Source organism: Gopherus flavomarginatus, chromosome 1 (genome assembly GCF_025201925.1).
Source record: "Gopherus flavomarginatus isolate rGopFla2 chromosome 1, rGopFla2.mat.asm, whole genome shotgun sequence".
NCBI classification, from domain to species: Eukaryota; Metazoa; Chordata; order Testudines; family Testudinidae; genus Gopherus; species Gopherus flavomarginatus.
Genome location: NC_066617.1, coordinates 142,024,758 through 142,052,326, shown reverse-complemented (window position 1 = coordinate 142,052,326; position 27,569 = coordinate 142,024,758). Strand labels below are relative to the sequence as shown.

Here is a 27,569-nt window from a genome sequence, read left to right as displayed (position 1 = left end):
TGCAACATTTTACAGAAGCAGTATTGTTTGCAATACAGAGACCACTGATTCAGTGATTTAACACACAGCCACTGTTCCTATACCTGTCACTAACTGACTGACCACGGGCAAGCACACGAGCCACAAGACCCCCAAAATGGTGAGTAGCCACAAGGGCAGGGGAAATCAGTGTACCTGGACCCTACTGTACACTGGGCATGTGACTCTTGGGGAGAGCCTGCACTGTAGGGGGGCCTGATAATCATTCCTGTCCTCACATTTTCCCCAGGCTGTGTTCATTATGGAAGATATCTCGCTGCTGATGGTGAGTGGGGATTCAAGAGAGGGTCTTCTCCAAGACTCTGGCTTCCACCCTGGCACTTATGTGGCTCACCTGTGTGCAGCAATGGTCCCCCCCGCTCAGTGATGGCAGAGTGGCACAGGAAAGTTACCTTTAATGGGGCAAGAAACAAAGCAGCTCTGCCAAAGAACCTGTGTCATGGATTGCCCAGTATCTCCATGAGAGTTTCATGGAGATCTGAGGCAGATTCCCGTGAAGTGAGGGAGTCAATCAACACCCTATTCTGCCACTCAGACTGGGCATGTGGTGGTACACATGTCATATAGCCCCAAGTCTGCTTTCTGCAACCCTCCTCCCCCCAACAACTCACTTCAGCGATTCCCAAAATCAAAGCCACTTACTGGGGCCTCTTTTCCTGTTTGCATTTGTGAAGATCAGACAGCTATGACTGGCTAGCCTCCTCTAGGGCAGAGAAGAGCTCCTGGCTGCATGCATCTCTGGCCTCTGAGTCCCCTTCCATATCCTCATCCAAGATTTCCTCCTCCTGGCTCTGTCCATTCTTGACTGGCATGCGATTCACCGAAGTATCCATGGTGGCCTTTGTGGTGGAGGTGGGTCGCCACTGAGTATCATGTCCAGCTCTTTGTAGAACCAGCAGCTCATGGGTGCAGCACCGGAGTGGCAGTTTGCCTCCTGCACCTTGTGGTAGGCATTCCACAGCTCCTTCACTTTGACCCTGCATTGCAATATGTCCTGGTCATGGCCCCTTTCTGTCATATATCGTGAAATCTGTCCATAGGTATCATAATTCCTATGGCTGGAGTGCTGCTGGGACTGGACAGCCTCCTCTCCCCAAATGCTGGTGAGGTCCAGCAGCTCGGCATTGCTCCAAGTGGGGGATCACCTGCAGTGTGGAGCAGGCATGGCCACCTGGAAAGATGTGCTGAAACCATTGCCCACATCACTGAGCAAACAGAAAGGAGACTTTCAAAATTCCAAAGAAATTTAATGTGTGGGGATGACGGATGATCATCTGAGGGCAGGACAGTAGAGTTCAAACTGTGACCAGAGAGGCAAGAAAAGGCATTGTGGGACAACTCCTGGAGGCCAGTTGCAGTGCTTTAATTGACCAGGGTGTCTACACTGGCACCGCGGTGCTGTACCCCGGTACAGAAAGCTGTAAACCTCTCATTGGAGTGTTTTTTTTACAGTGCTGCAACTGCAGTTTCTGTGCACTAAGTGGCTTGCAGTGTGTACACCTTTACTGCGCAGAAACTTGCCAGTGTAGACAAGGCCTGTGTGGTATAGTCTAAAGGGGTTAGCAGCATAATTTTTGGCTGGGCATATTACTCATAAATAGGGAAACCACAACTGAGCTATGCAGGTCATCCCAAACTCATGCTGATAAAAATTTCATACCACCTGCTATTCTGTATGTGACAGAAAATGCATTTGGCAACTGTTTTAGATTTAAACTTTTATTGGGTTATTTGATTACTCTGAGTTCAACTATACAAGGCTCTGGGAGAGCCAGAAAAACCTCTAGAATGATCTATAAGAGCTTTTCAAAGACAAAATTGTCTCAATTTTAAGAACTGACATCAGTGGAGCTTCAAGTTCTCTATGTGTGTCTCACTGGAAAAAGAGAGTGCCGCATTTCTAGCTCTGCCAGGTTATTTCAACCTCTTATTGGTACAGTACTGAATCTTGCATACAGGCCAATGTGATCTGGGGCAGGGTTTAAATCCCACATTTGGGAGGAGAAGGAAACATTTTTCTGAAACAGTCAGTTTCAAACAACTACCATTTTTTAAAATACTAAAAGGGTTGGCATGTTAGGATAATATTGGATGGGTTAGTGGGCAGTCAAAGGTGTAAGGCACATGGATTTATCAACTGGCTCTGCAGTTTTTCACAGGGGTATCACCTCCAGTTACCTGGTATGAGTCTAATACATTATTCTGTAATTTAACTCATAGCATCACGGCCACCTAAGTGGTATATGTTTGTGTCACATCTCCTTGCAATTTATCACATGGCTAGCATCTCCAGTTCCCTGGTCTGTATGTATACATTTATGACGTCCCTGAAACGTACCACATGGCTAGAATCTCCGCTTAAGGGGGGAGTAGCTACATCTCTGTGTAAGTGAGCATATACAAAATGTTCCGGCCCCTTTCCTCTACTTGTTTCCTTCGTCCTGCCAGTTCAGCCGCATTCCTGTGGAAAGAAGGCAGCACTGCCAGTCTGGCTGTCGGCTCCATAAGTCACTAACACCTGCCCCAGGAATATCCCTGCCTCCTATGCGCCTATGGGCTCCTGTTGCTGGCATGGGATCTGATGTGTTGCCAGCATTTCAGAGGTCAGCTAAGGATAAACTCTTCTTGAAACTCTTTTGTTACAGGAGATCATAAAAGAGGCTGCGCAAAAAAAAAAATCTTTCAGAATCAGAGAAGGATAAAGAGCAGGGAGTGCGGGGTGGGAAGGTGAGATATGAATGTGTGTATTAAAAATAGGCACCCAAAGAAATGTTGAAGCCTCTTTGGACGTCTGCTGGCTTGACGAGTAGAAATGATTTAGGACAACCAACGGTGGTGAAGTTGGTCAGATACTTACATCCAACATGAACTAAACCCCTCTAGCTTTATTTTCTCACCCCACCTCCGCCCCAACGAGATCAACGAGATCACAGTGCGTTGGAGTTCAACACTGGAATAAAGTGAAGACCCAGGAAGACAGTGTGTAACATACACTCCCTCCCGCCCTTAGACACATCAACACGAGCCAAGGAAATCTAGCTCCGCTCTAAGACCACAGGAACCTAAAAAGTGCTGGTAGAGGGAGAACCAGAGAAACGTGCGGGAAGGGGGCACTTAACGACAGTTCCCACGGAGGAGGATGGACAGAGGGAAGGGCTTGAAAAACAAAAAGCTTGTTCTGGCTTTGCTGAGCAGCTGTGCTCATACCAGAGTGATCTTTCTGCACCCGAAGTCTGTTTGGGAGTCAGGCTCAGGCTAGAAGATGTAAGTCAGGAAACAGCAGCTGGGAGGAAGAGGCGCACACACAAAACCGGAGCGAAAGAGGCTTCCTCCAAAACCAAAGAGAAAAAAAGCCGGAGCAGAAGGAGTTAATGAGTTGACCCATAAAATCCTTCTCAGGGGCAGAGAGGCTTTGGAAAGAAAAGTGGGGCTGATCCGAAGGGGTGGGGGAGAAGGAAGGAAGAAAGTTGTGTGTGTGGGGGGAGGGGGACTGATATAATTGTCCCTCCCAAGAAAGGTACATGGAATCAGCTCCCAGAGTAGGACAGGAGCCCAGCCCAAGAACAGGAAGGGGATGCTGCTTCCTTTTGAAGATAGCCACGGAAAGAAGCTAGCAAATGCTTTACAAGCGTGAGCAGTGTGGGCTCCTTCCTTAAAAGCAAGTTTTCCGGAGTGGAGACTTAGAGAGAGAGAGAGGAGCCCAAAGAAGAAAGGACGGGGCTATGGTTTCCTGGCCCCGCTGCTTTGTCTCTGGCTGCTTCTGCCTCTGGAAGATTAGCCACAGGACACAAAGATGCCCCGCTGGTCACTGCACGCCCAAGTTCAGTTTAGTTGGTGCTTCTTTCCTTTTTAGCCCGATCGCTTTCTCCGAGGGAGCAGGACGCGCAGCTCGGCAGCCTTTAGTGTCAGCTGAAGAGGGGGTTGCCTCCTAACTCGTCTCAAGAGCTTGGTGGAGGCGGAAAAGAGGGGGAAAGGGAAGAAGAACTTGGAAGTGTCAAAGGAAAATTGGTGCCAGTGGAGGCAGCAGAAAGGACAAAGCAAATTAATTTGTTGCTTTTTGTGTGTGTGCCAGTTTTTGGAGATCTTGCAAAAAACCAAAAAAACCAAAAAACCAAACACCCATCCCCAAGCCCCAACCCTTGGCTGGCTCTTATGGGAATGAAACACTCCTCCCGCTGCCTGCTCCTAAGGAGGAAAATGGCGGAGAATGCTACTGAGAACACCGAGGTAAGGAAGCGAGGCACAGGGACCTGCCGCCCCGGACCCCTATTCCCGGACACACACCCCGCTAGCAGCAGCAAGTGCAAAACTTTCCCCCCTCCGTCTGCTTGCTCCAGCCACTGTTGCTGCTGCGTTTTTGCATGGCCCCTACTCTGGCTGGTTTCCTCTCCAGCAGTGCGCCGATCCCTACATGTCAAGAACTTTCCACCTCAATTTGCCCTGCCCTCAAGCAGCAGGTTTTGCTCTGAAGCGGCTTCTAGTGCTTTGCGGCTTGGTAAAATGAAGCGCTGGGCTCTTGGGCCGTTCCTGGAGGTAGCAGTGCTGCTCAGTCCGGCGCTCGGTGCACTCCATTGCTGCAAGCGTTGGGCAGCCGGGTGTGCAGGGGCTGGGGAGGAGGGGAGCTGGCTTTCTGCAGCGCCCGGGATAGCTCCGCGAGCTCCGAGGGGGAGGAGGCAGAGCTCTGCAGCATCCCGGGCAGCCCTTCGCTGAACTGCCAGGGAGTTAGGGAGCCGGGTCGCTGCAGCACCTGGGAGAGCTCCTAGCGTGGCTGCGGCGGGGAGCAGAGCCCCCGGCTCCGCCTGCAAGCTGGCTAGTTGGTGAGGCTCCCCGAGGAGCTATCCAGGGTGCTGCAGAGAGAGAGGATATTTTCGCTTTAGCTCCACGTCCTTCCACTGCCTTCCCAAGCCTTGCACTGATTTCCTCTGGAGAAGCATCTGAGCGGTAACGGGGTCAGTAGCATTTGATACTCACTGAGCTCTCCTGGACCTGGCTGAGGTTTTCCAGGGGCTATGGCTATTCTCTTGCTCCCGGGGAAGAAGAGACAGAATCAGATCCCCCGACTGCCTGCATGTGTGAGAGCGAGCGAGAGCCAAACTCTCGGCTTCTATTAATAGGCTATGTTCTTCTTGCTGAATATTTAACATATGGTTACCCAATATGCAGCACCGTGAAAAGTGTATCCATCATGGCACTGCATGCTAACCAGCTCACACTCCTATTCCTCTTCAGCCTCTCTCGCTCTCCCTCAAACACAGCTGGTCTCCATTCCCTTAATATTCCTGCAGAGGTAAGAGACCAGAGCGAGCTTCCGTCTGTTTCCAATGTTTTACAGCTATTTAAAAGGTATTAGCCCCAAACACTCCCAGTCTCCCTTGCAGTGAATCCTAACAGTTTCTGTATGATAGGGACACTAATCTCTGCTAACGGATGTGTGGTAAAGGTCCAGGGATGTGCTTCACTCGCCCTCATATGAGAAGAGTGGGGTTTTCTTAAACGAATATAATTCCAGCAATAAATCAAAGGAGCATGCCTGTTCCTGCGTTACAACCCCCTCGAGTACCTTGGTAGAAGAGGCTGCTATAAATAGCAAGGAGTCAGGCAGCACATCTGTGAACTGTCCTAGTACTGATGGCATGTACTGTACCAGAGGTCCCAGATTCCTGGCCAGTACTGGAGGCAGAGGAGAATAAGCCCAGCTGCTTACTTTCTGAACCCTTCATTGTCCTTAAATGAGGGAGGGGAATATGAGCTGAACTCATTAACTTTCTCTCTTCCATCTAAACTTGATATCAATGCATTTTTGGGGTTTATCCCCTCTCCTGCTGTCTTGTCTAATGCTGCACCCACTGCACTATGCATCTGCAGGAATGGCTTTCTTAAAAAAAAATCCGCTCGGAAAGGAAGTGTATCCTGGTTATGTGAGAAGCAGAATGCTAGTTTTTTTGCTCCTTATAATCTATACAAATGCAAGATTTGTGAAATGAGAGCAAAATTATAGAGTGGCATATTGCAGATAGACATTTTCTATTGTATTTGTCTATGCATGAAACCAGCAAGGATGCATTGATAACATCTGGTAAAATATTGTCTCATGTTTATTGGCTTATTAATTTTCAGTTGTTAATGTTTCTTAATGTTTAAAAAGGAGAGAGAGAGACCCACATAATTAGAAATGTAATCGATAAAATATTGGTGTATTTTTGAAACTAGTTAGCTACCAATCATCCTTATTCAGTAAAACCATAAGATGCCAAGTTGGGGCTCCAACCTGTATTCCCTGAGCCTCCCTCCCCAAACTCATCCTGAAGCCAATGGATGTTTTGGAAGCAGAAAGAATGTAATATAGGGCCCTTCATTGTGTTCTTATCACAATGAAGTTATGTAGGATCCTCAGTTGGTGTTAGCTGATTCCACCTGAAGTCAATGGAGCCACACTGATTTACATCAGCTGATGATCTGGCCCATACTCTTAATTTTCTAAAGTACTAAGGTACTAGGGTGACAGGCAGTATATAAAAAAAATGAGACACTCAGACAGATGAGCAATTAAAACAGTTAAGAAATGGCCAAAACATGTCACTGCCAAATTATTCTAAAATCATCTGGATCTTACTCATATTGATTTCAAGCTCTTACCAAGACAATTACATACATGTAGCATTACCATTTTGTGATAAATGACACTAGATTACAGAACTCCACCACACATGTAACAGCATTATCTCAGATCATTATGGCTATAAATATTGTATGTTTTCTTATACAGTGCTGAGTTTAAAAAAACAAATATAGAACCAGTCCCAGAAACCCTTGCTCATGCAAGAAACCCCGGTGAAATAAATGGGACTACTTGTGAGTAAAGGAGGACTATTCATGCCAGTGGGAGATTTACGGGAGTAGACCCATATTTTATCAATTTCTAGACATTTACAGTGTTAACACTGTTTTATATGCACTATGGGCTAGACCCGCAACGGGATGTAGGTACCAAAATGCCACTTTAGGCATCTAACACAAAAATTTAGATCCTCAACTCCTCTGCTCAGCTGCTGACTAACCCTGTAGACACTTATATTCTTTAGATGCCAACGTTGCCCTGGCAGAGTCAACATGGTGCCTAAATTTCTGCACGTGGGCATGCACAAAGCTGTCTAAATTCTGATGCTGCTTGGCTGTTCAGCACCTAAATCCTGGTGGGATCCTCAAACCCCCCCACCTATCTTGTCTGTGGGGCTTGATCTAGAAGGGATTTTTAGAGGCTACTTAAGAGCATGCCTACTGCATTGGGCCCTGCACAAAATAAAACTGGAGGAGGAGGTGGTGCCCCCCACTCGTAGAAGTTGTTCTACTTTGTATAAAGAATTCAATATTCATTGGGCCAGGATGAGAGACTGAGAATGACTCTATACCTCAGTGGTTAGGGCACCTATCTAGAATACCCAGGTTCCAATGCCGATAAATGTTTAATTACTGTGCACACAGTGAAACAACTCCAACAGGAGAAATGGAGAGAGCCCTACATCAGAATATGCCATAGCTCAGGGAATAGGGGAAATCACCTGGTGGTAGGAGGCTTGGGTTCAAGTCCTAGCTCTGCCCACTGGACTACAGCTCTGACTACTGGACTATAAGGACATCACCTCCTTCTGAGTTTTTTGTAAGAAAGAACTGACCTGGCTTAGGTGCTTCACGGCTGCAAAGCCCAAGTGGGGATAGGCATCTTCCTCCAGTCCAGATATAGGCACATAACTCCATTTGAAGGCCAAGGCTTAGGCCACATCCCTCTCCTCAGCATTTCACTTCTGGCTGGCTTAGGTGGCCCCCCATTCAGCGTGCTGGCTTCTCTGAATCACATTCTTAGGAGTCTAATACACTCAGTGCAGTATGTGGGGAGCCAGAGTGCCTAACCTGGGGCTGAGGCTTTCACAGGCCAGCAGGGTAGCTGAAATTACTCAGTGCAATGCTGAGTCTAAGTCCCCTTTGTGGATATCGTCCTATGGGCCTGATTCAATGTCTAGTGAAGTGAATGAGAGTCCTGCCATTGGCTTCAATGGACATTGTATCAAGCCCTGTATTTATATACAAGAAGTCCATTAGAGTGCTATTTGCCAACATTTCTACAGAGAAATTCATTTTCAGGGCCTTTTATATTTCTTTATGTATACAGCACCTTGGGCATGGTGCTTTACAGAAAAAATAGAAGACAGGGGGCTGAAACCAAAAGCCGTCTGTGCACAGTGTTCACAGTGAAATCAATGGAAGTTCCTCTCATGGCTGGCTTGCAAGATTTGGCTCAAGGTCTCTGCCTGACTAGTGTACAGTCCCAAAGCCAATACTGCAGAGCTTTACTCTCAGGAACCATCCCATTGACTTCAGTGTAGGGCTATTCATGTGAACAGGGCTTTTGGATCAGTGCCTCAATTATGGGACTGATCTTATAAATCCTTATTCACCTGATCAGTCCCATTTACATCAGTGAGACTGCTTGTGGGAGAATTGGGCCCTATAGGAATAATGGAAAGCAGAAAGATAGAAAATAAAGGGAAAAGGAAAATTGCTTTTTGAAGAGCATTTATGCAAAGTATCCCCAAAATCCCTATTGTTGCACTTGCATGAATTGCTTGGTCTATTCTTTTAATCAAGGCTTTGGAGTGGATCCCAGAGCTGGAGCGCAGAGCAGCTCCGGAGCAGTGGAGCTGCAGGCTTTTGCCTGGAGCTGGAGTGGAGCCGGAGCATAGCTCCAAAGCCCTGCTTTTAATATGAATGGGCATGGAGGAAGGAGATGTCAGTTCTAGATTTGAGTTTAGCAATGGAAAACAAGTCTAAAGAAATGAGATTTCAGGAAGAGGGTGTGTGCTTGATACATAGTCTTATAGAGTTTAAGGCCAGAAGGGACCACCATATTATCTAATCTGACCTGCTGTACATCACAGGCCACCAACACCACCCAGCACCTGCACACTAAACTGAAGAAAAGACCAAAGTATTACAGACATCAGGAAACTAGATAATTGTGTGCCACAGGCAGAGACTAGGAGGGACTGAGGTGCACCAATGTCTGAGGCTTTTGGAATGTCAGGGAAATAATTAAGTGAGATATACTGAGATAATCCTGGCAAGTGACCCACACCTACATGCTGCAGAGGAAGACTAAAAAACCCCAGCATCACTGCCTGTATGACTTGGGGGAACATTCCTTTCTGACCCACATATGGCAATCAGTTAGACCCCGAGTATATGGGCAAGAGCCAGCCAGCCAAGCACCTGAGAGAGAGAATACTCAAGATCACCTCAGGGTCCCTGGCCCACCCTGTCTGTCTCCATTTGTGACCATCTTTGATACTTCAGAGTAAGGAAATTAAAAAAATATATATCTCCCAGCATACATTGGCAGAACAAAATCCCTTCCTGACCCTTGCCAGTGGCTGGTTTGGGTGCAGGCAGTAGTATGAAAAAAAGGCATGAAGGCACAAGTGATACAAGGAGTTTATAACCTGACTGTTACAGTGAGGGGGGTTATATACATAGCTGGAGTCTCAGTCCCCTGTAATAAACCATCCAATGATTATACTCATCCATATGTACCATATACACCTCTGACTGATATCATAATCCAGAGGCTGTGGATTTGGGGGCAGGAGTACGCAGGGCAGGGCCCAACCACTTCTTGGTTGGCTCAGACTTGTGTGATATTGCAACCCTGTGTGCCAGATTGCAACATCACTCACTCAAATTTGGATGGGGTTTGGGGAGGAGGATCAGGTTGCTGGTGGTGATGGGGTGCCTGAGAGGGGAAGAGGAGGGTCAGGCAGGGGGAGAAATCTATGCCACCCCACTTTAAATTGCACTTTCCAGTCCCTGTAATAGTCCTATTATTATTACAATAGAACCTAGATCCTCCAGCTGAAACTGGGCTATTGTGCTAATTGCTGTACAAGCATGCAGTATGGCAGTCTGTGCCCTGAAGACCTCAAAATCTAAAGAGATTAGATAAAGGGTGAGAGAAAGAAAGTACTAATATCCCCATTTTACAGATGGGGAATAGATAGATTAAGTGATCTGCTAAAGGTCACACAGGATGTGTATGGAAGAGCCAAGAAATGAATCCAGATCTCTTGGGTCCCAGCCTAGTCTGAGCTCCTGCATATAGCAGGCCACAGAACCATATCCACCCACTCCTGTAGCAGACCCCTAACCTCTGGCTGAGTTACTGAAGGCCTCAAATTGTGGTTTAAAGACTTCAAGTTACAGAGAATCCACCATTTACAGTGTTACATCATCGTCCCTCTATACTTACAGAAAGTCCCGATTCTCTTCCATGGATACAGAGGGCCATAGATACAATGAAAATCGTGTGATTCTGCTGTGCCCCCTGGTATGCAGGATGCCAGTAGTCCTTAAATGTGGATGTGAACTGAGTACTGCAGAGCCCAGATCTGTGAAAGCTCCTTCTCTGCTACTGTAGATGAAGACATTAAGGTGGTCTGTGTGAATGAGAAGGTCAGTGGATCTGCAACCACACAAATCCACCAGCCACCCCACTGTGGATGAATGGGTGGAAAAACTGTGAGGGCTACTTTCAGCCCTGAGTCTTCACAACTATTTTGTGGCCCAGGAGTAGGATTTCATTTCCCTGTCACTCCTATGGCACAGGATTTGCTTTTTAATGAGTAATTAAAGTAAAACTCAACACAAGCTAAAAACCTATTAGAAAGATTTTTGCTATTGAGAGAGACAGCATGGCCTAGTGGCTAGATCATTGGTTTGGGACTGAAAAGACCTAGATTCTATTCCTGGCAATGTTGCTGGCCAGCTGGGTGACCTTGGACAAGTCATTCCCCTCGGTGTCTCAGTTTCCCCATCTGTAAAATGGGGATAATGATATTGACAGCCATTGTAAAGCACTCTGAGACCGACTGGTGAAAAACACTATATAAGCATAATGTTATTTGTTTCAGTACGTGACTTCAGAACTCCATGCATGAAAGAATACCGCTGAGTGGAAGTTGCTTACACCAAGAGAGATGGGACTGGAGTAGGGTGACCAGATGTCTTGATTTTATAGGGACAGTCCCAATTTTTGGGTCTTTTTCTTATATAGGCTCCTATTACCACCCTCTGCCCATCCCCTGTCCTGATTTTTCACATTTGCTGTCTGGTCCCCCTAGACGGCAGTGTAGTGGAAGTGATGATGGACTCTGACTCTTTCTGAGGCATGGTGCTGACCGGGTTGTAGCATGTCACCACTGAGAAAACAGTGACATGTCTTTCAACTTTACTGAGAGGTCACATATCTCAAAATCTTGTAACACTGGAAAGCAGAAAGTTGCAATGCCAGTGGTGCTGATAAACAGCATATCTGAGTTATATGGACCAGATCCTTAGCCTATGTTCCAGTCAGAGCTGGCTGGGAAACAGTGTTCCCATCCTGTGGGAGTTAGAGATTTTGAATATTTTTCCCTTCCCAAATCGGGATTAAAAGTCAAAATCATGAAAATGTTTGTGAACCGATACACCAAAGAACATTTCACCTTGGGTCAAGTGTTTTGATCATTTTGAAACTTGGTTAAAACAGTTTTTGAATTGGGAGAGTCACGGAAATTGACCCTGCCCTGCAACTAGTTTTGATTTCAACAAATCAGCATTTTCTGACAAAACTCCTGCATGTTTTCAGAAAAGTCCCAGCTAGCTCTACTCCAGCTGCTTTGTGCTGCTGAGACAATGAAAAGCAGCCAGAAAGCTATCCTAAAGGGGCATCTGAGAATTCCCACTGACACGGGAGAATGCTCAAATAGTGTAGAGCTTGATTAGGGAGCAAAGCAGAGCGCCTCCCATTCCACCTGATCCTCAGCTGGTGCCTTGCCTCTGCAGCCAGTATAACTTAGACTACCCCTTCAAAAAGAACAAGATATCTGTGTGTTCCATTCTGTGCATCTGAAGAAGTGAGCTGTAGCTCACGAAAGCTTATGCTGAAATAAATTTGTTAGTCTCTAAGGTGCCACAAGTACTCCTGTTCTTTTTGTGGATACAGACTAACACGACTGCTACTCTGAAACTACCCCTTCAGTTGCTCTAATTTATAGTGGGGGCTGTTTTGGTTTTTAGCCAATCCAGGATTGGGGGAATGGAACTCTGGCTGAGAACCACCTTCCCCTCCCCACTTCAGTTCATTTGGCTCAGGTGAGGATTATGCCCAGTGTAATTAAATGCTCTCTATCCCTACTCAGAGTTCATGCAATGTTCCGGTTGTGAAATCAAACACTAAAACGTCAGGACATTCCTAGAATTAGGGTGTCTTCTACATTGTTATCCTGACCCATTGCATAACGAAGGTATTTTGGGGTGTGCGTAAATAATATAAAATAAGATCCAGGAATGTTTTTATTTAATAAGAATCATAGAACTTAGAGATAGACAAGACTACTGGATCCTCTCGTCTATTTCCTTGCCCGTATAGGGTCATTCACTACAGCACATTTGTTAATGTCCGGTCTAATTACACATATTGTCAAGGCCCGGCTTGACAAAGCCCTGGCTGGGATGATTTAGTTGGGGTTGGTCCTGCTTTGAGCAGGGGGTTGGACTAGATGACCTCCCGAGGTCTCTTCCAACCCTGATATTCTGTGATTCTATATACTGTTTTGTAATGTAGAATGTGCTGTTTGTCCGGGGGACAAGGGACAGATTATGCTTGCTTTGAGGATGTTGTGGTTCTACACTAACCCAAGAGAGCTCCGGAGCATGCATGGAGGGGTGCATGGAGAGTGTGTACTGTACACGGGAACATGGGAATTGCCATACAGGATCTGAGCCTTGGTCCACCTAGTTCAGTGGGAGAGAACTTGTCCCTTTTAGGATGGACCAATCTGCTGCTGTTTGGTGGCTGGGTCACAATGGAGACTGGAATTAGTACTGTTGCCTCCCTTCCCCCCCAGCCCTCCTTGCCCTGCTTGTGGTGATTTGTGCTAAGAGGGTAGCAGACTTTTATTTCCAAAGGTATCAGCAGGGCACAAGGGACAGGGCACATTCTAGTCATGACATTACACTAACCTCTTTTACTTGTAAACTATTTTTAGATCACTGATAAAAATAGTAGTGGCGTGTGAATGGTGAAGTCAGTTGCTTTGGGCTCCGATTTCAGAGCATACCTCTGGTTAGTACGCTGCCCACCAGCTTCAACAGCAGCTTGACTTTGATCTAGGCTTGGTTCCCTGAGCTGTGCCAGCACTTGTTTCTGCATGGCTGCTTATGCATGTGGAGAAGCTGTGCAGCGTTCTTTGTGCATCGCTCCTGAGCGTGGTGCCACAAGTGTTTAATCTAAAGTCTATGGGCAGAGAAGCTGGCTGTGATTCAGCAGTCTCATAGGCTGTTTCTGGGAGCTTGAAGCCGAAATGAATGAGCCAGATATGAGCTAAATACCTGCAACTTCCATTGACTTCACTGGCCATGCTGGATGCTCAGCAACAGCACCTGGGTTTACGGTCAAGACTGTATTTTGGGGACTGAAAGGAAGGGTCAGACAGATTTTAAGTTCTGTAATAACTTGGGCTTCCTACACCATTTTTCCTTCCTCTGTGGGAATATCCTCTAAATACAATAACATAAAAACACGTCCATATTAAGGAAGAAGGGAACTACTCCTAGAACCAGATGTGACTCCTCAGCCACTAGCTGTACTGGCATGCTACCGTGGTGCCCTCACAGAGGTACAATGCCACCTGCAGTTCAGCAGTTGCCCATCCTTAGAAAGCATACAGTGGGCAATCCTCTACCCCTACTCAGGGCCAGCTAGTGTCACTTGCAAGTACTGTCTTCATGGAGATCTTGTGTGTCCGGAGCACAGAGAATATGACCATGTTCTGCTGCTGCACAGAGTGGAGTGGAAAGTCCCTTGAGCCTTTCTCCCACCCTTGAGCATCTGCACAAGGCTGGACACAATATAGCTCCTATAATGTAATAGGAAATTATATGGGCTTTATGATGGAGAGAGTATTGAACCTACAGGTCCTGGAGATGCCTTTCGCCTCAGACAATCTAATAAAATAAAGACATAATTTAAAAAGGCAGCGAAAATTTTGTCCCTTTTGTCTGCAAACACAAAAATTGAGTCCTGCTTTGAAAAATTGGAATGGAAGATGGATTATTTTGGTTTCATTGGATTAACAATTTGGAGAGCTAGACATTGGAATTGGAAAGGAGGAGGATTCAGGCAATCACTGCCAAGACTTCTTTTTTGAAAACTTCGTTAAGTGCAGTGATGGAAAATAATTTATTCTTGTATTCTGAGATGTTACAGCATCATAAATAAATCTGACTGTCTTGGCTTTCCAGTCAGAAGTGAAGGTTCCAGTAACAAAACATATGCAAGGAAATTATGGAGAGAAAAAGTTCTTAGCTAAAATCTTAGTCTTGGGCACAATAAATAGAGAAGTAAGTGTTAAGGTGTTGCCCTCAGACTTGGGAACCCACATTAAGTTTCCTGCTTTGCCACAGACTTCCTGTGTGACCATGGGCAAGTACATGAGTACTCCACTGAAGCCAATGATGTTACACTGGTATAAATGGAGATTGGAATCAGGCCCATGATGTATTATCTATCCTTTTTTCTCTCTCATTCAAGCTGAGAGCCTCTTTATTAAATCTCTGGGGGAGTACAGGGAGACAGGGATTAGAGTACATTTTCTCTATTGAAACAGAATTTCTGTCTAGCTGCATACAGCAGCTGGTGTAAATCAGCATAGTCCATTGAAGTGCATGGAGCTCTGCCAGCTGACACAAGCTGAGTATCTGGCATATTGTTTTTTCTCCTGCATGCTTTGATGATTTTTCTTATAGTGTTTATGGAGGATGAATATTTTAATAAATAGGTTTTTTAAAAATAAATAAATAGTAAACACAGACATCTATGTTAAAGTGATGTTTTGGGTCAAACACATCTTGTTCATTCATTTACCCAACAAAGATCAGGCCACATCTGAGAAGCCACTTCTTTTCCCTCCCCCTGACAATCAGATTTTCCTTCTTGTCTAATTGTACAGCTCAGCCAACTGATGCAAAATGAGACATCATATTTGACCTTCAGTCACATCGGGGTCTAGTCTCTTCTCTAGGGTCTGATCCTGTGAAATATTAAGCACCATCAACTCTGATTGACTTCACAGGCAGCATTTCTGGGGGTTGAGGCCCATCGGTATGTACACACTGCAAGTGAAGGTGTAACTGTAGCACAAGTAGGTATGCTTGTGCTAGCTTTAATTTAGCTAGCACAGGTAACAACAGTAGTGAAGATGTGGTATCATGGGCTAACTACCTAAGTATGTATCCGGGGTCCCTGGCAGCATTTTACATGAGCAATTAGCCTGTGCCACCGTGTCATCAGTACTATTATTATTCATGCTAGCTAGATTAAAGCTTGCATCAGTATGCCTTCACAAACACTGTAGGTGTGCCTACTACAATCACCCCTTCACTTGCAGTGTAGACACACTGTGAACTTAACTTCCTGACTGTGTTATTCAGAGTAACATGTATTTGGAGTGGATAGTTCCACCAGGGAGTGATTTATCTGGGATTTGAACTCATTGTCCTCCAATATGTTAATTCCTTGCTATCACCATTAGATCATTCTGCCTTTGTGGACTGAAAGCTTGATCGTACAGAGGGGGAGTGTAAGCCTACTGTGTATCAAGGCCAGGGCGCCCCCGGTGGTGGTGTCGGGAATTGGTATGTTCACTGGTTAAAGTTGTTGGGCAGCCTGTTGTAGCTGCTCAACTGCACAAATGACATTTCAAATCTCCTGGGTGAGGGTTCAAAAAATAAACAGGCAGTCTATAGCTCCAGTCTCTTTGACCAAGGATTAAACAATCAAGCCAGCTAAGGCTCTGCCCTTGTAGATGGGGGCTGAGCGATTAAACAGTCCATCTCTTAGGCGTCCTAGCTGGAGTAAACAACTAGCGTCTACAGCTCTGGACTCCAGGTTGAGAGCTGTGCAATTCAACAGGCTAAAGTTCAGCCCTCCCAGGGAAGGGCAGATTAAGCAACGCCGTCTGGGACTCAGTCCTCCTGAATGGGCTGAGCACAGAAACAGTCTATAGCTCCAGCCTCCTGGCTGAGCAAACAACAATAGTCTATGGCTCAGGCATTCTAGGACGAGGGCTGAGTAGGCTACAGTCAATGGCTTGGAGCACTTGGTTGAGGGCTGAGGAATAAACACTATCTCTGGCCTTCTGGCCTAAAGGATAGTGCACATCCAGCCCTGTGAACAGGCTGGGGGGGTAAAGGGAACTGGGCCCATGCAGCTCCACTGAGTCCCAGTCCAGGGCACTTGACATGATGGGTGGCCCCAATACACAGGGGCGGCTCCAGGCACCAGCACGCCAAGCGTGTGCTTGGGGTGGCAAGCCACTGGGGGTGCTCTGCCGGTCGCTGCAAGGGCAGCAGGCAGGCTGCCTTCGCCGGCTTGCCTGCGGAGGGTCTGCTGGTCCCGCGGTGGGAGATCCGTCGAAGGCAGCCTGCCTGCCGTGCTTGGGGCGGCAAAAATGCCTAGAGTCATCCCTGCCAATACAGGGTCAGCAGGGAAACGTGAGGTCACTGCATTGCCTCCTGGCAGCACAGCGGGACCAAAGTCTCGTTATCCTGGGCTACTTCCTACTGGCTCCTGGTGGGGATACTCTGTCGCTGCTGGGGCCTGGTTCCCAGTCTCACAACCCTTCTTTCACTCCCTCTGCAGTATTGTCCACCTCCCAGGGTGGTGGTTTGCCTTTTCTGCCCACTGCTGGTTGTGCGTTCTGCTGGTGGCTCAGCTCCCTCGGAGGGACATTTGCCTCCTTCACTGGTCCAACTGAGCTGTGGGGTATAGTATTTATTTTTCCTATCCTGCCCCTGTACTTCCTGTAAAGGGGGCAGCGTGGGGTGGAGTTTGCTGTGCCGAACAAGGTCACTTAATCCCCTCTGTACCAGAGTGAGGTCACTCTTCCTCACGACAGGCAAGGTTGTGTGATAGCAGCACTGAGCCAATGGTGTGGCTGGTGAGCAGACGGGAAAAAGAAGCACATTTCACTGGGTACAGAATATCATGCATGCTTCATCCTTTTCATTTCAACCATTTTCAGCACTTAGTAATTCTGGGTTTATCTTGATGTTGCTGAAGTTAAACATGTTGAAGGTGAAGTTTCCCTTAAGTGAAAAGCCATTGTATCTTGTAGGGGAGGGGCCACCTAACAAAGTTTTTAGTGGGGTTGGGAACTGAAATGGAAGGAGCAAAGTAGAAAACAAGAGAATGGGGAGATGTGTTCATATCAACTTGCTGCTAAGGCCATTCATTATCATCAATTGCAGCAGCAACAGCAGCAAACGAAATATTCTCCCCTTCAATTTCCTGACAGAAATGTCATGAATCAGGGAGCCAAAGGCCTGGGTGATGGGTAGGACTTCCAGGGGATTGGGTCAATGCTCCCTTTATACTGCTTGTAAATAAACACTAGATCTTTGCAACAGCTCCTAGAGACTCATACAAAACACAGTCTCTCTGTTTGCAAACCAGAGTGAGATTTCCTTCCCTTAGGCTTTAATCACACAATGCAGGATTTCCCAATCATGGAACTAGAAAGCACACTATGTGACTAGTCATGTGATCCATCCCAACCAACCTGAGATGAGATAAGAACATGACATTTAAAAAAGCACAAAACATTTTGTTTCAGTTAGTTCAGGTGAATTTTGTTTAGCATTCCCTTGAAATCACCGTTAAACTAACCTTTTGCCAGTTCCAGCACCATTTTGCCAATGCTTAACCAAATCTAAGCTTGATAAGTTTCATTTGAATCAATATTGTGTGTTGACCTGAAGCTTTGTAACTCATGATCCAGTAAGGCAAAGTAAGCTGAGGAGAGGAGGTGATGCAGGCTCATAGGCTGGCTAGACCACTGTATCCAGTAGATGTCATGAGGCAGTCAACAGTACCCTTGAATATACTCTTCTGTCAGCGTCTGGCCCTCAGAGCTGCTTCTGCTCTCAATTTCTCCTAAATGCATTCAGGTAGCCACTTCTCCTCATTGGCAGCAGTCATATGAGAAAATCCTTAAAATGGCTTCTCGGGACATCATTTGCATGTGCTGGGTTAAGCACCTATCTCCTAACCATGGCTTATTTCTGCTCTCCTGTCTTCTCCAACTGTGCTCGTTTCAGTTCAGGATTGAGCTTTGTTCACCTTGCTGAGCACTGTGTATATTTCTCTCACAGGGTGGAAGCTTTTCTTTCCTGTCATTGAGCAAAATGTGAGTCCTGAGCTCTGGCTCTGCATTTCAGCAGCTGGCAGGATTGACTCGTTGTCCAAAGCAAGGATATGGAAAATTAAGGCTGTTATTCCATTCAACTTATTTCTTCATTAAATATTGCACCCTGTATGGAATATTAAACCACACAGTGTCCTCATTAATACTAGACTTAAGAATGGCTGAGTGAGTTAAGGATATATCTCAGCTAGAGAAGAGCAAAACAATCACAAGGAAAAACTGACTGTTTTTTAGTGGCACTTGTTGGAAAAACTACTGGTCCTCTGCACTCCTAAAAATGGGTTCAAATACAGTGTAGTAAGACTCTCTGAAAGGCCAGTCCTTGGTGCATCATGGGAGATGTAGTCTGACCAAAGAACCCTGTCTATAGAGAAAAATGGGAGCATGAGATACCTGAACTACAACTCTCATGCAGCGCTGCAGCAGCATTTTCAAACAGATTTTTAAAAAAATTTGGCTGAATTTTTCCAATTTTAGGTCAACATTTTTCAGTATCTGAATTTCTGGTGAAGTACTGAAATGTTCTGCAGAAAAATATCGCAATTTTTGGATCAACTTTGTACTCTGTAGCACAGACAGCATGTGTCACATGGTCTTCAACATTAAGTTGTCTCTTGGTGGTCCAAGTAAGCCCTGTATTTGCACAAAGATGGATTGCAATGTGAGCACCTCATATATGGCCTGATCTGTCTTTCTTACATGTATCTATCTTCCTTATCTACCACCCTGCATATTACTCTTCCTTCAAGCATTGGGGGAAGAGCAAGTGTGACACTAGTGCAGTGTTTTTGTGAGCATTGGTTTAGAAAAGGTTAACCTGTATAACAGAAGTAGGATAAGTCTCAAAATTATTTCTGGCATTTCTGCTTTTTTCTACCTTACATTCCATTTTACCTGGTTTTTAAAGAAAAAACACTTTTTTTTGGTATGCCTCAATGTAATAGGAGGTTAAAATAGTTAGAGTAGGATTTTAGGCTATGAGAGTGCTGTCAATTGTTACTTTAAGGGTGGAATTGTATTCTTTGGGGATTCTTTTCTTTTACAAGAGACATATGTTTAGAGAGCCTCTAGGCAATTATTTCATTGGAAAAATATCTCTGTACACCCTTCATGTCATCTCTCTACCTGCCAGCTCTCCATTCCTTTCCTCAGCACTAGGCCAATAATGCTCCTAAGTGCTCATAAAATATTTCTTGAAGTTGCTGCCTTCTATAGTGGCAGAAAAAGGTATCCAGTTTAGTATTTGGTTTTTGGATGATCTGTTTCCAGATAATGTAACTGAGTAATAAATGGAGACAGTCTGATCTCACACTGTTTGTACCCTGGTGTAAATCCATCAATTTCAATGGAGTTATTTTTGATTTACAGTGGTATCCCTGTGAGTCTACTTAAGTATGCAAATGTCATATTTAGTTGTTTTTTGTTATATTATGGATTATTCAGCAGGCTCTAAAGTTTATGGTACATGATTCCATGGATGTATAAAAGTTTTAGTGATATGGTCTCTTGCATCCCTTTTGCATTTAACAATCAAACCTGTGGAAAGACATTTTGGAGCTATCAAGAGCTGGCTTTTGTGTTAATGTGAAACTACACGTTGTTGTACTCTTGTTTATGTTAGCATTGTTAGCAACAACTGACTAGGGTATACAATAAAGTTAGTATCATAAGTAACATTTTTCATGGGCCTAATCCAAACCTTACTGGAGTCAATGGAAAGGCTTCCATTGACTTGAATGAGCTTTGGATCACACCACACATTTTTTAGTATTTGAGATGTATGAGGGCCCCATTCTTTAATCTTTATTCTCACTGGGTAGTACTTAAGCAAGAAATCCCACTTAACTCATGGGGACTATTCATGTGCGTAAGACCTAGTCAGTACGATCAGTTAATTAGAATTAGGCCCCAGTTCAGCAAGATATTAAGCATGAGTCTAATTTTACGCACCAGTAGTTCCATTGACATATATGGAACTAACATGTGCTCCCATTTAGGTTCATGGCTGAGCCCCTTGCTGAATCAGGGCTTAAAGCATTAAAAAGTTAGATTCACAAAGGGATTCAGACATTGCGATGCTCAGCATTGCAACACCTAACTTTTAAACATCTAGAAAACCACTGGGATTCACAAAACCTGAGTTAGGTGCTCAGGCTTCCTATACTCCTAAGACTGGGATTCACAAAAGCTAAGTTGCTCCTCAACTAAGCTAGCCAATGGGAGATGTGAAGGAGAGGGGTATGTCCTAAACCCTGCCCTCTCAGGGAGTTCAGCACCTAAGTCCAGGCTAGAGGGAAGCATCTACCTCTGCTCAGGATTCTCAGCAGTGAACCTCTTTAGGCATTTCTTCATCTTGCAAGCAGAAGCTGTAGCCACCAGCTCAAAACTACTCAGTGGGTAGGGTACTCACCTGGGGTATGGGAGACCACTGGTTCATGTCTTCCCTGTCCCAGCCTGATGCAAAGATGTTTGAACAGGGAATCTGCCACCACTCAGGTAGCTGACCTAGCCAATGGGCTATAGGGTAGTCTGATGTAGGTCTCCCTCAGTCTCTCCTGTTGAAGCTGTTCCATTTGGGATAAATAAATATATAAATATTAACTGGGCCAGAAAGAGAGTGAGAACAGATCTATAGCTTTGTGGTTAGTGCACCAATTTTTGGGGTGGGAGACCCAGGAGTCAGACCCCTGCTCCCATGACTCTAATTATTTTTACACAGTGGAACAGCTTCAATTGGAGAGATTGAGGGAACCCCTTGTCAGGATATCCCATAGCCCAGTGACTAAGGAATGCACCTGAAAGGTGGCAGATTCTTGTTCAAATCCTTTCTCCCCCTTAGGTGGAGGGGGAGGACTTGAACTGGGGGTCTTCCACATCCCAAGTGAGTAGCCTAACTACTCTTTGAAAGTTATGAGGGAAGTCCTCCCCCATTCCCCAACTGTTCTGCATGGAGGTAGGCATGCTGCGAACACGCCTACAGGATCAGGCCCCAGCAGGTGAGAAAGGCAGAAGGACACCTTCTCTTCCCCTGGTTCCTGCATTGCACTGGGGCTTAGGTGTCTGGACAACAAAAGTGAGGCAGCAGTGTGCATGCCCAGAAGTGCCTAAGGAATGACTAGTGCAAAAATGTAGGCTCTGAGTGAATTTAGGTGCCTACAAGGTTAGACAGCAGCCAGGGCTGGCTCCAGGCACCAGCGTGGGAAGCAGGTGCTTGGGGCAGCCAATTCAAAGGGGCGGCATTCTGTCCGGTATCGGAGCGGCACGTCTGGGTCTTCGGCAGGAATTTGGTGGCGGGTCCTCATTCCCTCTTTTCCTCTTTGAGCTGCTGCTGAATTGCCACCAAACAGGAAGAGAGGGAGCAGCTTGAGGTGGCAGAAAAGCTGGAGCCGGCCCTGACAGCAGCTGAGTGGGGGTTTTGTAAATACCAGTGGCATCTAAATCTGGGATTTAGGAACCTAAAGTGGCAGTTAGGTACCTAAATCTCTTTGTGAATCTAGCTGTCTGAGCCTGATCCAAACCCTATTGAAGTCAGCTGCAGTCTTTTCATTGATTTCACTGGGCTTTGGAACAGGCACTAAAGTGACATTAATAGGAATTCTGTATAAAGACTGAGAATGGAATATACGCCGTAGGCCTGAAGCTGTGGGCTGCTGATCTCAGTCTCTTTCAATGAGATTTCTATTTAACATAAAAACAACAATGTATCTTTAACTCTTAATGTCTGGCACCTCACTTCTCTTTGCATGTTATCTTAATGTCTGGCACCTCACAAGTCTTTGGACTTGGTAAAACAAAGCTAAAGATTGTTTAACAACCAGCTATAAGTAAGTCTACTTAATTAAGTTAAAGCCTCCTAAGGTTTCATGGGCATAGGGTTGGAGGAGATATATCCCCTATGTATAATCAGATGAGGATTAGACAGCTACAGAATGTAATGCATTATTACCCTAACAATCTGAAAACAGACTATTTATTTCAAATACCTGGCAGCAAAAAGCTTTTCATAAACAGTATGTTATCACTACAAAAAACCCAACAACTTTGCTAACTTAAAGTTTAGGTTACTAATGTGTATTTTTCTCATAGAATGATCACTAGAAAGCAAGGAAATACTATATTAAGACAATAGTCACACCAACACAGTTCTAGTCTCCAATCTATAGCGCACTGCCAGCATGATATTCAATTACACCAACACACTAACCTCTTTAAAACACGCAGTTTCAGTTCAATAGTGCTATCACCTTCACCATCACAGAACTGAAATGTAAACTGCACAACCTTAACTCTGACCTTGGGTTCAGTTAAGCACCTAATGGGATTTTCACAGCCAGCTAGGCAGGTAGGTGCCTAATTTCCAGTGATTTCAGTAAGGAATTAGATGCCTAACCTGTTTAAGTGCTTTTGAAAACCCCACTAGGTGCCTGTTTTCCCCTTTAGGCACCTAAATACCTTTGAAAATCTGTCCTCAAGTGACTTAGAAGCCTAAGTCTCATTGAGGTGCTTTTGAAAATTTTACCCTTCATCATTTATTTAAAAAAATTATGTAAAAAAGTCAGTTGTCCCTTGAAGAGTTATTGTGCCTAACGTGAATACTAAATTAAATCATTAAAATATAAAACAGAGGGATTTTAATTGGAAATCTCAATGCTTTACATGGAAATCTTAATGCAACTTTAAACTATCAGTTCTTCCCTATTATACGATCAAAGCCCATGGGTCCATCATTCTTGGAAGCCAGAATTATATCCTTCCATAAATCCATGGTCAGTTTGATTTTACAAGGACAGATAAATATGCAACAGCTATCCAGTTATGGTGATCATTTTCAAATGGGTTTAGCATAGCAATATAATTTTTAATTGCTATTGGGCAGACACAGCACCTTTTGTATAAAGATGAGAACAGTTCTCTTGTTGCTTGTGTTTATTGAGTCTTTTGCAATATATTGTCTTGTAATGTGTTTCATGGTAACGTGCATGAATATTCATCACATTCTGTAAAGCATATAGTGTATGTTCTGTGCTAAACAGAGGATATTTTAGGGCTTCTCTGCTGAGACTGACACTGCCAATTACCAGAGGGGTTTTGGTGATGCAAAAAACTTAATGCTTGCAACAGGCCAGAGGCCACCAGGGGCCTGAGTTTCAGAAGAACTGAGCACCTGCAGCTCGAATTAAAGTCAATGGGACAGAATCATAGCATTTTACACTCACTTTGCACAGATGTAAACGACTATACAAGGTGCAGGGCAATGCAGAATCAGGCTCCATGTTTTTAAAGGAACACTAAGCAAAAAGCAGACTCAGAACATCTCCCTTAAATTTAAAGAGATACGTACATAGTCAAAAGGAGTTATGCATATATAGGATGAGCAGAATACCAATGCAGAGTGTGACCATGTTGGTCTGAGAGGGGGATTATTGTATGTGAATCCCCTATTTTTATCCATTTCTTTTTCCTTGTTATCACACATCTTGAGAAAGACCAGAGTGTAGCCAAGACACTGATTTTACCTCCAAATGTATTTGGGTAAGTAAATCAAATGCCAGTTTTTAAATGAGGCTCAGAATGTAACTGATATAAATTCTCTGTTTGATATGGAAGAGATTCAGTAACTGTAGGAATATCTGTCACACATGAACATAGCCCTCATTGCTCCCCAATGTTTCAATCCTGTGAGGTTCTGTAGTTCCCTCAAGATTCAATGGGCCAAATTTTGCTGTGAGTTACACCAATCTAGATCTGGGGCAACTCAGATGGCAAATGGAATTATTCTGGATTTACACCAGTGTAACAGAGCAGAATTTGGCCCACTGACTTTAGCTGGACTTGATTATGTTGAGCACCTCAAAGGACTGAAAAAAAAACCCAAAGGGCCAATTATTTCTGACAGTTTCACTGATGTAAATCTGGAATAACAGATTCAAAAGAGTTAATTTCTTGAGCTGTTAGTGATCACATGGACAGATTTATAGCTCTTGATATGTGACTCAGTTGGTCTTCTGGAAGCTGCTGGATTTGCCTGCACTGTTAACTCAGATGCCAATTTAAGATCAAACTGTGGCATAACAGCATCATTACTGAGAAAATCTTTGATGAAGTCAAACTGACATGGTTCTGAACTTTCTAATGTAGTAGGATTTTTGTTATTGTTAGTTTCCTTTACTGAGCACTTGAATATGAAAACTTTGATAAGTTAGGCGAATCATGCCAAGAAAATGTTTTTATGAACTGGCAATTTATGATACAGCTGCTTCTTTCATGTCATGAGCCTTCTTTGGATCATTTTGAATGCCATGCTCTGAAGAGAAAAATGTCCAAAGAAACCCTACGTATATATTCCTTGTGGGATTCGCACTCAGCTGTGTTGAAAGTCAGATTGTTGGCAGCAAAACGGTCAGATAGATACATTCCTTTTGTGCTTCATAATTGTTCTGCTGAAAACCATTGTCACCCTTAAAATGAAAAAGTCCAACCCAAGTCTGATGAGATGCTGACTGTCCTCTCAAACACTTCAATGGCTAGAAAAAACAACAACAGTTTTTAAAGCCTCTGGCAATGCCTGAGCTCTTTAAGCCTTGAAATAAATGTTGCACATTTTGGCTTGGGATCCTGTTCAAGCTGACAATAGTTTATCCGAGTCTAATTTGGAAAAGATGCAAGATCCATTTGATAGATTTCTGATGCCTTCTATCATCTGAAGAACATGGCATCCCTTTTCATGGCTGTACTAAATAACCTCATGTCTATGCATGTAAACAAACCGTTCCAGGATCTTTGTGTTTTGGAACCGGTCCTCTGGGAGATCAACATGGTGTGGTACCTGCTATTTCTTCAGTAGCTTACTCTTCCATATTTCTCTAGTTCACTCAATGGTGAGGTTCTGTGATGAAGCTGGAAAGCCTAAGGCATAGTTTCTGCCACATGGAGAGTGAAAGCTCTTTCGTTTTCTTACATCCTTTAATCTTTGGCTATGGGTCTAATGCAGGCGATACCAGCCTTCTGTTCATCCCAGTTCTCCTTCTCTGCTTTAAGTCAGTAAATGATAACTTCCCTTTATTTTTCACAGAGAATGGAGGTGGCCTGTTTGCACCATGATTATTACAGACTGAATACCTCCTTGTATGTAGTGCTGATTCAAATCCACTTCTGTGGTTGCTGCATTAATATTATCAGACCACAGCATCTGGCATCCATGGTAGTTTTGCAAAACTTATTCCCTGACTCAAAACCCTGTGGAAAATCTGTGTGATAGTTAAGGCAGGCTGGAGTGACATTAACCTGTCTGCAGTTCCTTCCAGTCTGGAGAACCTCTCTTCCTGCTACCTTAAAGTTTCTACTGAATGCTCTGACAGTATGGCTTGCGTGTTTCAATCTATTTGTGCTGTTGCCAGGCTCGGGTGACTAACTCTACATTTTCATATTTTCCAATGTGTCTTTATTTTTTAATAGAAATTTAGTTATGTATTTCCAGGCTTTCCAAAGGGTGATTAAAAAAAAGAAAAGAATCATTGTCATTCCTTTAAGGCCTTTTCCGCAGCGTGACACCTCTGCAGAGCCATAATTTCAGCTTAATGAAGATTTTTCTCTGGGACTCTAAAGGTTGGGCAAGCGGGCTGATTTATTCTTCTCTTAGGAGCCCAGATCTGGTTCCCCTTTCCTCCAGCATTTGTTATAGGCAATGCTGGTGGTGCTGCCTATAATTAAGGTTGCCTGATATATTCTATTCTAAGACCCTGTTTTCAGTTGTTTTTAATACTTAATAATAACGATAATGTGCTCAGTGCAGGTGTTGGATACAGGCCATTAAATAAGGTCTGGGACCACACAAAGAATGTGGAGGATAAAAAGAAATATTGAATAGCTACCTATTCACTGAACGAGGCAGCGGTGGTGTGGAAAGAATTGTATGCGATCATGTAACTAAAGAATGTGTCATAATGCATATGCACAAAGGAGCCAAATTAAGGTTGCATGAGCATTTCCTAACTTTTGAGCACTTGAGTTTGCCACCTTAATGTTCTTTTAACACAGATTTGTTGGATGCGATAAGATATAGAGTCCAGATTTACTAGTGTTTCTTCTACTCTTTGTTTCAGAATCTTGTTCCTAATAGAGAGCTCCTCTTCTTACTTCTTCTTCCCAGTTAATTCTAAATACACAATCAGTTCAGAAAGTGCTCACTGATGTTTCCCCTCCTCTGCCCCCCTCAGCTGCCAATCATTCTCCCAACAAGAGAAACATTTGTAGAGATAAAGATCCCAGGAGGACCCATACATTTCCAAAAAACCCCAACCCTCAGTCTCAATAACATCTTCATTTTTTCCCCATTTTTTGTATTCATTTACAATAGCTTTGAACACGGTGCAGAGATCTGGGAACAAGTTAGGTAGTATATTAGTGGGAATGAGACATGAGTAGCATTGGGGTGACACAAATGATACCCTTGGGAACCTATTATTTATGATTCTGTGATATAAGCCTTGGCAGATTAAAACTCAGTGATACAGCCAGCAGCAGGTTAAAGGGAGAAATGATTTTTCATTCTACTTTTTTCCATATAGTTTCTATAAACACAATTTCATAGATGAGCTAATGGCTCAGGAGAGTGGTAAATACATTTTCCAACCCAGCCCAGGTCAGTAGTGATTGCTGTTTGGTAGCCCCCATGCAATAAGTTGATGATCTTAGTCTAGTTCTTGGTGGACATTTTAAAAACCAACATCACCACTGGACATTTCTTGGCACTTATGCTGACAATATTTAGGAGAGGCCAAAGGCTGAATGGGCAAGAGATATTGAAGTCCCCTCTGTTTACACACTGGTTGGGCAGTGTGTTGAGAAAGTTTACACTGCTGCTAACCATGCTGCATTTATTCTATGATTAAAGAGGAGGACTGCCAACATCCACTGTAACAAAACAAAACAAAATCTAATGAGATTTAAAAAATAATATGTGTTGGCTTCTTTTTGTTGGCCATCTAATACTGGAGACTTTTTATTAGTCATGTTTTCAAGCTTTTCTCCTTGATTATGAAGGCTTAAAAATGTACTTAATAATATAAAAGCTGAGACTTTCAGGTAAATCCTCAGCACTTGGGATCAGGTAAGAGAAAAAAACCCCAAATCATGAGATTCACAATAAAATCACAGGAGTTGGAAACACTGAAATAGAGAATTTTAGTCTTCAAGCCAGCTATCTAGCGACACAGGCATCAATGCTATATTCATTTG

At 44.2% G+C, this 27,569-nt stretch overlaps 1 protein-coding gene across 3 annotated transcripts in view; it reads left to right on the top strand.

Moving 5' to 3' along the window:
* Positions 1-3,546: 3,546 nt before the first annotated feature.
* The window catches only part of PRMT8 (protein arginine methyltransferase 8), a 124,608-nt gene continuing 100,585 nt past the window's right edge, over positions 3,547-27,569 (top strand). For all 3 annotated transcript variants that reach the window (XM_050966211.1, XM_050966207.1, XM_050966200.1), the window contains exon 1: positions 3,547-4,266. In XM_050966211.1, the coding sequence (XP_050822168.1) occupies positions 4,192-4,266 (75 nt within the window). In that variant the 5' untranslated portion in view covers positions 3,547-4,191. The remainder of the gene's footprint in view (positions 4,267-27,569) is intronic.